The following is a 13,552-nucleotide window of genomic DNA, read 5'->3' as shown; positions in this document are numbered from 1 at the left end:
AAAGCTAGGAGAAAGTGCATGAGGATCATTAATGGCACCCTTGAGGAACAGTTTGAGAAACTGTGGGATTATAAATCTGAGTTACTCAAGAGAAATCCCAACTCCACAGTTGAGATTGATTTAGACCCAGGTACTACTTCTTCATTTGTTTAATTATTAATTTTTTTTGTTAGATTAAGTGTCAATTAATACAAGATCTATGTATTGATTCCATTTCTGCAGTTAATGACGGGACCTTCAGAAGGATGTATATTTGCTTAGGTGGGTTGAAACTTGGATTTAAGCTTGGTTGCAGGAAGGTTCTTGGATTTGATGGCTGCCATTTAAAGTCAGCATACAAAGGTCAGTTGCTATGTGTTGTAGGAGTAGATGGTAATAATTGTATGTACCCTCTAGCATATGTCTTGGTTGAAGCTGAGAGACTTGATTCTTGGAGTTGGTTCTTGGCCTTAGTTGCTACAGATTTAAACATAGGTTCTGGGGAGGGTTGGACATTTATTAGTGATAGACAGATTGGACTGTTGAATGTAGTAGATGAAATGTTACCCTTGGCTGAGCATAGGTATTGTGTTAGGCATATGCATAACAACTTCAAGGGTAAGTTTGGAGGCAGAGCCTTGAAAGATAGATTGTGGAGTTGTGCTAGGGCTTCAAATGTGGAAGCATTTGAAACCAACATGAACTACATGAAAGAGGAGAGTGAGGGTGCTTGGAAGTGGTTGACAGAAGTCCCTTTCCATCACTGGAGTAGAGCTCATTTCAGGACTGACAGCAAGTGTGACATTCTATTCAATAACATGTGTGAAAGTTTTAATAGGTGCATACTTAGGGCTAGAGAGCAGGGTGTTTTAGTCATGCTAGAGATGATAAGGGAGTATCTCATGAGGAGGTTGCAAAACAAGAGGGATGAAATAGAAGGTTGGGGTCCAAATAAACTAACACCTAAGACATTGAAGCTTCTTGATAAATACAAGAAATGGAGTGGAGGTTGCTACTCCACTTATGCAGGATATAATGAATTTGAGGTCACAACTGTAAATGGATCTAAGTATGCAGTCCACATTGGTGACAGAACATGTGGATGCAGGAGGTGGGACCTCAGTGGCATACCATGTCACCATGCCATAAGTTGCATAAATAGGTTGGGGAAAAATGTGGAGGATTATGTGGATCCAGTTTATTCAGTGGAGAGGTATGAAAAAACATATTCTGGAATTATTTTCCCTATGAATGGACACAGTTCCTGGGAAAAACACAATATTTTTATGAGACCCCCCACAGTGGAGAAACAACCAGGAAGGCCAACAAAGAAGAGAAGGCCTGAGATGCCAGATCTCATTGAGAAAGAACATAATGGAGTTAGAATTTTGAGCAGGACTACTCAAGCAAGTGTGAGGTAATGAATGAAAAACTCTTGCAAAACTGAAGTTCTAATGTGTTTGCACATTATGTTTACTAATTTCTATTTGAACACTTGTAGGTGTGGTGAGTGTCACCAAGTGGGACATAACAGGAGGACATGTCCCAAACTACATCCTCAAACTGAAGCTCCAATTGAACCTAACCCCTTGGTTGATGTAAATCCAACTGATGAAGAAGAAATTCAAGAAACCTACAATCAAATTGAAGGCAGAGGACTTGATGAGCACAATGAGATGCTCTTGGATTTTCCTGATGAAGGGCCACCAATGACACAACTAAGCCAAACTGTAGATGATGAGGATGATGCACCTATAGCTGTTGCTGCAAGAAGGATTCAAAAATTGAAAGTCAGAAGGTTGGGACTAACAACTACTACTGACTCCCCTATCATGGTTGCTGCTAGGAAAATTCAAAAACTGAAAGAAAAGCAGAAGGGTGGCACTGAAAAGGTCATGGATGTAACTGTGAAGAATGTAACAGACAAGGGTAAGGAGATAATGCTTGAGAGTGAAGAAGAGGCCACCAGAAAGAAGATTAAAAAATAAATGCAAGACAAGATTGATCAAGGGAGGTAACCTGTTGAGAGGTGAACATTGGAGGAAGTAATCTTAAAAGAAAGACCCCAGCTGCTGTTGCTACAGATTTGGCACCAAGAAGGAGTAATAGGTTGTACATCAAAACAACCTTTGGGAGGTTCAAAAACACAGAAGACACTCCAGTTTGTCTTGATGAGGATCCATCTACAAAGGTTAACACACCAGTTGAGCATAACTCATACACTGGTCCAATGAAATTTGGGAAACAGGTACCACCAGTGAAGCAATACAAAACAATTGTTGGAAAAACAGAACTCAAATCTGCACCTTTTTTATCTCATGGTAGAAGTGTAATCACACCTGGAGCTCTGGCAGAAGCACTACAAAAGATAAAGAATGACAAAAAACCAGCAGGCCCTTCAGCAACTAAGGAAAAAAAAGATCCATGAGGAACCTATATTATTGGAAATCTATGTAATGTTATGCACTTTGTTTTGCAGTTTAGACTTTATTTTGCTTTGAACTTGTTAAATTCTGAATCAATTTGTTGTTTTTGAACTTGTTAAATTATGCAGTAATGAAAGTACTTTGTTTTGCAAATATTTTCATTTCATTCCTTATTGCTTCTCATTACATAGATGCCAAAAGTAGTACATAGTCATACATGGTACTCATTATTCACTACTACAAAGCTTCACTTAGGTAATTCATATCCTTTCGGCATCGACTCCATTTCATTGTTCAGCACTACGAACACCCACACTAATAATATCATGACTACATAATACAAAATAGGGCTTCTCTTATTCCCTTTCTTTTCAACAGCAGCCTCATGTTTGCCCAAATCATCTTCTAGCTTATCTATTTTTCTCAGCAGCCCAGGAATAATCATTCTTGACCTTTGGCACATAGGAGGATCAAACCATAAATGAAAGTTGCATGAATTTCTCCGATCCTCCTACAATTTCATAAAGATTTATGATTATCCTTAACCCATATATAAGAAATTGATATTTACATCGATACTTACCATGAAACGGAAACAACCCTAGAATTGCCTTCCCGGATTTGCGTCCGTCCAAGAAGTTCTTAGCACTGCTACTCTTCCACACCAACAATTAGGTTCCATTTTCTTTACTCCTTTAATAAAACATCAGCTAATACACACATATTTGTATACATATATAAACACAGGGGCTATGAGGTTTGGCGGGAGAGTTCTCTTCATTTTGGAGGGAATGCCAATAGGAAAAGACAGCTTTGCCCATCCAATTTGTAACGTTTCTACTATAATATCGGGTTAGGGGCTAAAAGGTATGTAAGTACATACCTTGGGGTTTTACGGGTACGCTCACAGAATTCGGGGGCTGATAGGTACAAACACATAAACTTATGGAGCCAAAAGGTTAATAAGCCTTAAAATTAACCAATTAGTTGTATCAAGTTTTTTTTAGTATTTGAAATTGCACGTAGTTGAAGAAACGCATCAAGATTGGATCTAATTGTATCAAATTGCATAAAATTGTATTTTTGCTAAAAAAGAAAGTTGAAAAGTATTATTTTTGCAAATAAAACATTATTTTTGTAAAAAATTAAGAAAGTAATAGTATTTCTACAAAATTATTTTTGAATTTAGGTCTTTTTCAAAAAAATCCTAAAATTTAAGTCAAATTTATATATATTATATAATTAAAAAAATTAAGAAAATCATATTATTTCAGAATACATCTAATCTATTTTATTATATAACTTTTAATAATTTTAACCAAAAAATGATTAATTTTATTGATCAAATATAAACTGTAAATAATTATCTAGGGACAGAGTAGTTTACAAAACAATGCCGAAAATACATTACTTTTTGTTTAAAGTCGAATTACGCATATCGGATACTCAAAATTTTAAAATCAGTAAACTAGTATATATTATTTTTTTGATTTTGATAAAATACGGATCGTACAAATGCATATTTATAAAAAGCAGAAACTGTATGCAGGAAAGTAATATGTACTAATATTTTGGGTAATATTTCCGTCAAGAACATTTTGAGCGATTATCCCTTTTGGTTGCTATTTAATTTTTCACCCGTAGTTTATTGTTGTTCTTTCAGCAATCAGTTATATTTTCGAAAGTTGAATTTACAATTCTTGATTCGAAACAATATACTATAGACAAATTCAAGAATAAGGTACAAGAACGTTCATCTTTTTGTCATTCCAATTATTTACCCCCCATGTCACTCCGCCGGCGATTCAATCTAGCCACCGTGACACGCTCTCTCTCCACCATCTCCTCCGCCGCAGACCCATTTCTGAGCCACCCATCTCACACCTATCTCTCCTCCATAAAATCCAAAGACCAGCTCTTAAAATCCTACACTGTTTCTCCCCCTATTAAACCCTGGCCTCAAAATCTCTACCCTAAACGTCTCGTCTCCATCATCTCTTCTCAGCAAAATGTCGATCTTGCCCTCCAAATCTTTCACCACGCTGGTAATTATCATCCCCATTTTTACCATAATTATGATACTTATCTTGCTATTATTACTAAGCTTGCTCGAGCTCGAGCTTTTCCAGAAATGGAGAATTTACTTTTAGATTTAAAGAAATTGGGTGTTAAGTGTGGGGAGAATTTGTTTATTATTGTTATTCGAAATTACGGGATTGCGAGTAGGCCTAAGCAGGCTCTTGAGATGTTTTTGAGGATTAAGGAGTTTGGTGTTGAGACGTCGGTGAGGTCGTTTAATACGTTGTTGAATGCTTTGATTCAGAATAAACAGTTTAAGTTAGTTCATTTGTTGTTTAAGAATTGTAAGAAGAAGTTTAATGTGGTTCCGAATGTGTTTACTTGTAATATTTTGTTGAAGGGTTTTTGTAAGAGTGGTGATGTTGAGGGTGCGGTTAAAGTGCTTGATGAGATGCCGGGGATGGGAATGGTTCCGAATGTGGTGACTTATACGACGATTTTAGGGGGGTTTGTGTCGAGAGGGGATATGGTTGGGGCGAAGAAGGTGTTTGATGAGATTATTGATCGAGGGTGGATTCCAGATTCGACTACGTATACGATTTTGATGGATGGGTTTTGTAAGACGGGGAAGTTGACTGATGCGGTTAAGGTGATGGATGAAATGGAGGAGAACGGGGTTGAACCGAATGATGTGACATATGGAGTGATGATTGAAGCGTTTTGTTTGAATAAGAAATCAGGGGAAGCGGGTAATTTGCTCGAGGATATGCTCGAAAAGAAGTATGTTCCCGAATCAGTGTTGTGTTGTAAATTAATAGATCTTTTGTGTGAGGAAGGGAAGGTTGAGGATGCTTGTGAATTGTGGAAGAAGCTGTTGAGAAAGAATGTTACACCTGACAATGCAATATCGAGTACACTTATATATTGGCTTTGTAAGAAAGATAAAATTTTGGAAGCAAAGAAGTTATTTGATGAGTTTGAGAAGAGTTCCTTTCCTAGTGTCTTGACTTATAATACACTCATTGCGGGGATGTGTGAGAAGGGAGAATTGTGTGAGGCCGGGAGGTTGTGGGATGACATGGTGGAGAAAGGATGTAGTCCCAATTCATTTACTTATAATATGCTAATCAAAGGATTTTGTAAAGTTGGTAAAGCCAAGGATGGTATTAGAATACTGGAGGAAATGTTGGAAAAAGATTGTTTGCCGAATAAATCGACTTACTCTATTCTAGTTGAAGGACTTTATAACTCTGGACAGGAAGCAGAAGTTTCTCGGGTACTTGCTATTGCTGCTTCAAGTGTACAAGGAATTGATATAGACACTTGGGAAATTATTGTAAGCAAGTCATTTTCTAATTTTGATTGGAAGGAAGAGGTTATTGATAGGTTATTGTTAGAATACAATACTGATATGTCCATCACTAATGGTTGAAGTGTAACTTTCAAACTTTTCTGCTGGCATTTTATTGCTAGTTCTTGTTTTCTTTAGCTGTGAATAATTTGAGAACAAAGAGCTTCATATTAGCTTCTTAAGTGATCTGGATTATTAAGGTACTGTTGGAGAAACCTTAAAATTGTTCTAGTTTTCTGGGAAGCTTCTGCATCATTTTTAAACTATTCTCAGCATGTGCCATGCTTCTGAATTTTACAAGGTCTAACATGAGTATAGACCCAATAGAGCACAGAGTTGGAGAAGATGTAGAAGAACGGAGAGGGACAAAATGGAGAAGAACGGAGAGGGACAAAATGCAGATGTTGTTCACATCTTGAGTCGAGCACTACCTGGACCAAATTTAGATAACAATTGGCCAGTGAAATCTTTTATGTTGGCAAAACTCTAGACATCTTTGATTACTTACATTTTAGAATTATGTATTTGTTTTCTTTTGCAATGTATTTTGCTTATCTATTGAATATAAAATACTGCAACAAGCAGTTTCTGGTGAAACATTTATTCATTAGAAAAAGTCTTTAATACCCCTGCTGTGTAATTATGTATGCTATGCAACCCTTCCATTACAGTTAACTCTGCAACGCTCACAAGTCGCAGCAGAGTGTACATACATCACAATCTGCCAAAGAGATTTTTGTAATTGTATCAAATATGGATTGACCCTCTGGCACTATGTGTTTGGTAAGTGATTTTAATAGAACTCGAACATAATTATTATGATTTCTCTGTGAAATTTGTGTGGAACAGGAGTACAGGACGGAACATTGAGTGAACAAAGAAATACTGCATCAATTTCATATATTTGCGATCCTTCGATGTTAATGGAGCATGCAGATAAGTTTTTTTTATTTTTTTATTAGGAATAAATTTTTGTGATAATAGTTGCATCAATACACTGCAATCCTGCAACATGTAAATAACCCTATTGCCTATAACCCTGCCATTGTGACCCTTCCCTTTCTCATGCTCCTGCTTCACTTCTCCGAATGTAGTTACCTATGTTCATTTACGTTATTGTACCCTTTCTTTTTTATATACAAATAGGATCTAAAACTTCGCTTCCCCGTTCCTAATATTCACCCATATTTTAGTTGGCATTTGTTCCTTGTGGAAGGAACTGAACAAGTTTTGGCACATTACATTATGCTTGTGCTTATATTGTATTATGTTACATTACGTTACATACATATATTGCCACACTGGCTGGGCTTTTTGGAATGCCTCTTTTTGGGGCAATTTCCATCGATTATTCTTTAGCATCCATTTCGGTTGATAGGAGGGCAAATCCTGGTAATTTAATTTTTGAATTATTAATTAGGAGATAGGACTAATTGTCATTATCTTATTGTTCACAGGAGAGGATCACAGGTGTCATCTAGAACACTTAAGACAATTTATAGCGTATGAAAAATCTGACTTCGCTTCTCGGTCACTGTTTTTCGTGATTCATTCTTCCAGTTGTTTTATATTTTGCCCTTTAATTATTTAAATTCTGTTTTAATTTTCACTTGGATACATAGTAATGAATTTTTGTTATGATAAGTATCTAGCTCTCTGCCTACCGGGGAAAACAGATAAGGTTATTTTTAAGAATGAGACAAGGTGCATGTGCTCACCAACAAGGTGCTTGATTTAGAGTGACGTTTTTAAAATTACTAGCTCAGGAACAGAAATTAGATCACGGAAACATATCCGTTAAGCCCCTGACATTAAAGAAATGTTGATGTCTTTGCCTGATTTAACATTCTTAGGCTAAGTTAATATTTTGCACATGCCAATGGCAGAAGGATTTAAGTTAATTGCTTCTATGATATAGATAATTTATCTACTTTGGCTCATTATATCATCAGGGCTAAAGATTGTAGTGAGTTATCATAATAATATATCAAACACATCTATTATGTATTCAACTATAATGTAATTTAACCAGCTACATTTGTTTGCTCTACTTACTGGTAATTTTCATATTAACTCATTCTATATTAATGAATATGGTGTGTTTGAAGCATGAGGCCTCGTCATCTTCATATTCCACTTAGTGTCAGAGGCTACTTCACAAAATAATAAATTTAATTAGCTGCGATAATTACAGTTATAATGGTTAACACCAATCCATCTCTTTTGGACAAATTTGTATGTAGTCGTGGTGCAAGTGTCTAACTGTGTTCAGAATTCGAATTTAGAGCCAAATACTTTCTTTAGTTCGATGTGATATGTCTTCAAGCGTTTGACTTAATGATTGCTTCAGTTTCTGAGCAGTGAGGATTATATGAAGCAAAAGGCAGCTGCAAATGGGATTAGCAAGTGTATGACCTTGAAATTATAATTTGTATTAGTGTATGTTGTTATTGTTTTGCTCCTTTAGAAATACGTGGGTTGATTATAGGATATTGATTGTAACTTTTTATTTGCTTGATGTGATATGTACGCTCTTTTAATTCATTTTTCTATTTTTCATTGCTCACTATTTAGTATTAATTAGAGGTCCATGTTTACCTTCTTTTTCAGGTTTAGGTATTCAGTGAGAACATGAATAGGCATTTTGCTTATTATTTTTTTTCATTTCTCACTATAAAATAGAGGTCTATGTTTTCCCTATCTTTTCAGGTTTAGGTGTCAAATGACAACATTAATAGACATATGAGTTGCAGATGACGATTGTTTCTGAGGAGAATTAGAAGTCACAATCCTAGGAAGGTACGAAATGAATCGCTCTTTAAATTTAATTTTCTTTTTTCATTGCTCGCTATTAAATAAGGTTTTATGTTTACTGTCTTTTCCAGGTTTAGGTACTCAGTGACAACATGAATAAACATTTCAGTTGCAGAGGTGAATTATTTCTATAGGAGGAATAATACGAGTCACGATCCTTGAAGATACGAAGTTAATTGTGTCTCATTGCTGCTTTTGCACGCATTCTAACTTGGTTATGTAAGTTTTGTCAAGATTTAGAATATGACGATGTTTTTTTATTTCTGGAAACAGCCTTCATGCCCTTCTATAGCAGGTTTGCCACTTGAGTCATATTTTAGATTACCGTAGGTTTTCTCGTCTATTAAAGTACACAAACAAAAGATCGCCCTCCAAACTCCATTCACCTTGTTGCTAGTGCACATAACACATCCTATTGCGGGCACCCTGCAGATAGTAGTATTTCCATATAGGTGTCTGCATTTCCTTTTCTTTTCTGGTCTTTGTTGCAGGAGAGGATATCTGTTACCAACTTCCACCTCTGAATTACCTGATAGTTGAGGACTAGCTGGGACAAGGTTTTTAAACCAATCAGTCTGGAATCTGGGAGGAAAGGCTCTGCTGCCATTGTTGGCAAGTCTGTAGAAACAGCTGAATTTGAGTCGACACCCAGAATGAATCGATATGCCACTTTGCTTACTGTTACAGTCTCAGTCTTTGTCTGCCTCAACTTTTGGATGGCACGAGAGTCATAGTATTAGCTTATAGTAGAGCAGTAAAAACTAAAATAGAACTTTCAACTAATTAGAAAAGAAAGAATTACAAAACAAAAGCAATTAATCAGCAAAAAAAGAGTACAAAGAAATAAGGAATGACAAATAAGAAGAGGAACCAGTGTGAAGGATGTGTTTGAGGTTAGTATTATAACCAACCAGACAATTATAGCATATATGTACCAGATGCATATTCGTTTTAATGGTGCAGAGAAAGAAGATTACATTGAAGGACCAATAGGAAGAGAAACCACTGTGAAGGATTCTGGAGGTTAACTACCCAGACAGTTGAATATATTTGTTCAAAATGTACATTCTTCTGTGTCTGTGTTTTCACTATGTACATATACTACTTGTATATTATAAATTGCAGGAGAGGTGACAAACAAGAAATCAACATTTGCTTACAAAAAAAAATTATGTTTAAAAATATATCTGTAATATTCACAAACAGGGAGCGGTAGACTTGTGTTTTAACACATGGTAATTTCAGTGACCAGAATTCACATAAACTGATGTCAATGGAAGTTTCTACAGCAGCGCTTTTACCCGGAAAGCAGTGTTTCCAGCTATCTCTACAGCAGTATAGCCAGTATTGGCAAACCTGTTCACCCAGCCAGTATCGCCAGCATTGGCAAACCTGTTCACCCAGCCTGAAATCAAAGCTAATCAGGATTGTGCACATAGTGAATTTCCGGAATATCTGGTCCCAAGATTCTTGGACCCTTATGTGTACAGTATCTAAAGAGATCAATCTGACTACTGTGGCTAATTGTGCATATCTACCAGGTACTTATTTTTATTATTTTTTTCTGTGTTTAATGCAAAAGGTCATTTAACTATTGAAAGATAGATGTTGTGGTGGTCGTGATAAGTTTCCCCCCCTTTGACGTCTTCTTATGTCTCATATATGCAACTCACTCTTCGAAATTCATATAACTGCTGCAAATTTTTTCCATTTTTGGAATTTTAGCCTACATTTTTCTGAAACAAATCAACGTGATCAAAGATAATCTCTTCTCCCTGCTTTGAAGCATCAAGTACTTTCAAGTAACCTATTCATTCAAATGAGTCACCTTATGCATAGCACCTTAAGAATCTAGTTTAATGACATGTATGATGTATCTACATGTTTATTGTTCATAATTGTGCTTCTATCTTCTGCTTCACTTTTATTAAGCTCAGAATGCATTCATCCCCCTAGCGGTCCGAACAGTTAAAGAGAAAAAATATTTTTATTATGTAATTCGTACTGTGCACTTGAAGCTTGTAATAACTCTATCATACATCACAATAGTCTAATGCTGAATTTTGTTTGGAGTATCTTGGTGCAGACGAGACTACAAAGTGCTATAGTGTGCCTAATACCATGCAGAAACCTCTCCTGTGGAACTCACGAACTGTAAACTTTATAAATGTAGTTGTAGGAAGACTGTCATAAGGGCAACTCCAAGAGTGGAAGGAGTTTTTGGCCTCAATCTTGGTCTAAATTTGGACCGAGGCAACTCTCTATTCCAACAGTTCGGTCTAAATTTTGGCCCAAATTTATATATCAATATTTTATTCTTTCAACTATTAATATATTGTTATTTTAATGTGTTGATATTAATTCACATATCTGTTAATTCAATTGGATGCGGAATGAATAAAATAATCTTAATTTCAAACTTAATAAATTTATTAAATTAGAAAAACATTACACTTAAACAAGAAAAGTGAAGAAAAATTAATATTATATTTAATTAACTAAAAGAAAAGTAACAAATATTAAACTACTCCAAATTAGTATATTGTTCCCACAAATGCTCGATTAATGAATTTCCAAAAGCAATATGAACTTCTTTATTTTTAATGTATTATTAATTTAAATTAAAACAATTCATGGTGTTTAATATATTTTTTGTTAAATAACTATTATATATATAAGTGAAAATTAAAAAAAAATAAAATTAAAAACTACTTAATATATATAAATAATAACATTCAATTAACAAATTAACGAATATATAAAACATAAAAAGATAATATTTTATTATTAAAAAGATTTAGGCCGGTGAATAGTGTCGGCCTAAATTTAGGCTGGCACTATTCACTGGCCTAAATTGGAACGGGGCAGTAGACCACTCTTGGTTAGATTTGGACCGAAATCGGTCCAAATTTAGGCCAATAGGCCACTCTTGGAGATGGCTGGCCTAATGGCAAACTTTCATAGTCATAGATTTGTTATTTTGATGGTATTGACATTTATCTTATGCTTGCAATTTATACATGCAGTGTTCTGATTGTGATTTTTTTATATTTTTTCTGTCTGCAGATGGTATTTTGAAGATGCAGATCGCAACTGGGATACATTTGACAGGAAATTGTGGGGACATATATACGACTTCATTAAACTTGCTGAAGAAAGGTATTACATAAATAATTAGGTGTGTTTTTTAGCTTTAGGCTTTGTTGAATTTGTTAAGTTTCATTTATTATAGAAGGAAATCTGCTTACAATGGCTTAGGGGCATACTAGAGAGCTGAATGAATTTAGAGGATATGCCTCGAATAGAAAGATCAATGTAAAAGAAAAAGAGAAAAGATTCGACTTGTCTAGGATTGACAAAATAGATAGATTTTGAGACATATAGCCAAATTATAATAATTCTGGATATGTTTGATGATCCTAATAAATATGACGGTCTCTGCTTTATATCGTCCGGGATAAGAGCAGCAAGAATATTAGGTGAAAAAAGCAGGTTTTAAGCTGTTCTTTGGTATAATAAAAGCGACAGGCTTAAAATTATGTAGCGATTTAATTATGTCATCTGTTTTGAAACAAAATAAAATAAAGCATTAGGTTCAAATTGGAGAGTAATTTAATATTCCATTTGATAGTGTCAGACTTCTTACAGTTACCTGGTTTAATTACAGTGGAAGTCATCGTATAATTAGATTTACAAATAAAATGCATGATATTTAATTGAGAAATTAGCAGTAGATTAGTGATGATTTTCGGTTTAGGGAGACATATTTGTTCCTTCCTATATGGACTGACTAAAGGTGTTCAGTTGATCTTCACCATTTTTTTGACAATACTCTGCATATGAATATATGATACACCTGACACCTCTTTTTTCTTATGAATATTTTTTTGCAGTCCATCGACACTTGTTTCGTGCCCTGAGGTATGTGCTCCTTTTTCTTTAATTGGTACTACTTATTTAAATTTGTCAATTATATCTTGAAGACACTCTTCGAGAATCAAGAAGTTACTTTATGCATTACACTAACTACAGAAGAGTCAGAAACACTTAAGAAAGAAATATGTGTACCTTGAGATGCCTTGCATCACTTAAAACACTGATGTAACATTTGTTTTCCTCACTTTTCTATAACAGGGTGATCGAAATGCAGGAAATCCTCGAACAACAGCTTGCTGAGGAAGCAGCTGAAGCTGTAATAGGTGGTGCAATGGCATCCGTTGCTAATCCTCACAGAACTCCCAAGTACATGGCCTCTGTCATATACTTATAACTCTTTCAGATATTACCTTAATTGAACTTTCCGCTATCATATGTATATGCCACTCTGCCCTTCTTTTGAATTGAAATGTTCCTGGTTATATTAGCTGCATGCGTGGACTTCCACGTATTTGAATTTTTGGTCATCCATTGATACAGATGGCAAGTGTTCTGTAATATTTTTATTATTATAAACAATTGTAATTACAAATGCAAATATCACCTATAAATATCTGAAGGTTTGAATTTTTGATCAACCCTTGATACATTATAAGTGTTTTAATATTTTTATCATAACCAATCGTAATTACAAAGACAAATAATATCGAAAAAACTCTTTTTTAGAGCATGCCCGTCCCTTCCACGGGCTAAGAAGCTAGTTGTAATGTATGCCTGCCATTAATCTATTTGTTACAATAATCGCTGATTTAGTTGTGTGTATTTAATTGAATAACACTTGTGTTGGCATTTTCATTGTATGTAAATAATCTTATACTTTCGACTAAGATTGCAGAAGCGTTATGGCATCAAGTCCTGAAGCCAAACAAGTAGCTAGTAAAGGTTACGGTACTATTGTCAATAATAGAAAGGTAAATGTTGGGGCTGCTATCCTTGTTAAGTTATTGTTGAAACTTATAGAAGAGAGTGGTTGGAGAGCTGAAAGAAGTCGATTGAAATCCAGTGCTTCTGGATAGCTTGAAAAAAA

The 13,552-nt window shown here is 35.1% G+C and overlaps 2 protein-coding genes across 3 annotated transcripts; both read left to right on the top strand.

Moving 5' to 3' along the window:
• Positions 1 to 3,980: 3,980 nt before the first annotated feature.
• LOC141667273 (uncharacterized) lies at positions 3,981 to 6,372 on the top strand. The gene has a single exon (XM_074473694.1). It carries the CDS (start codon positions 4,192 to 4,194, stop codon positions 5,854 to 5,856), a length of 1,665 nt encoding a protein of 554 aa, XP_074329795.1. The 5' UTR covers positions 3,981 to 4,191; the 3' UTR covers positions 5,857 to 6,372.
• A 135-nt stretch (positions 6,373 to 6,507) lies between these two features.
• Positions 6,508 to 13,097, top strand: LOC141667274 (uncharacterized). Of its 2 annotated transcripts, XM_074473697.1 has the most exons (6): positions 6,508 to 8,574; positions 8,661 to 9,650; positions 9,835 to 10,130; positions 11,656 to 11,748; positions 12,483 to 12,510; positions 12,724 to 13,097. In XM_074473697.1, exons 3-6 carry the CDS (start codon positions 9,857 to 9,859, stop codon positions 12,857 to 12,859), a joined length of 531 nt encoding a protein of 176 aa, XP_074329798.1. In that variant the 5' UTR covers positions 6,508 to 8,574; positions 8,661 to 9,650; positions 9,835 to 9,856; the 3' UTR covers positions 12,860 to 13,097. The 2 variants fall into 2 exon arrangements, with proteins under 2 accessions (XP_074329798.1, XP_074329796.1); XM_074473695.1 differs by having other exon boundaries at positions 8,661 to 10,130.
• Positions 13,098 to 13,552: the final 455 nt, after the last annotated feature.

The sequence above is a fragment of the Apium graveolens genome, chromosome 6 (genome assembly GCF_009905375.1).
Source record: "Apium graveolens cultivar Ventura chromosome 6, ASM990537v1, whole genome shotgun sequence".
NCBI classification, from domain to species: Eukaryota; Viridiplantae; Streptophyta; class Magnoliopsida; order Apiales; family Apiaceae; genus Apium; species Apium graveolens.
This window is presented reverse-complemented; position numbering and strand designations above follow the sequence as displayed.

Excerpts from the sequence above, each read along its gene's own strand:
- LOC141667273 (XM_074473694.1), top strand. The coding sequence starts at position 4,192 with ATGTCACTCCGCCGGCGATTCAATCTAGCCACCGTGACACGCTCTCTC.
- LOC141667274 (XM_074473697.1), top strand. The coding sequence starts at position 9,857 with ATGTCAATGGAAGTTTCTACAGCAGCGCTTTTACCCGGAAAGCAGTGT. Across the intron at positions 11,749-12,482 it reads ATTAAACTTGCTGAAGAAAG|TCCATCGACACTTGTTTCGT; the intron begins GTATTACATAAA and ends ATTTTTTTGCAG. Across the intron at positions 12,511-12,723 it reads CACTTGTTTCGTGCCCTGAG|GGTGATCGAAATGCAGGAAA; the intron begins GTATGTGCTCCT and ends TTTCTATAACAG.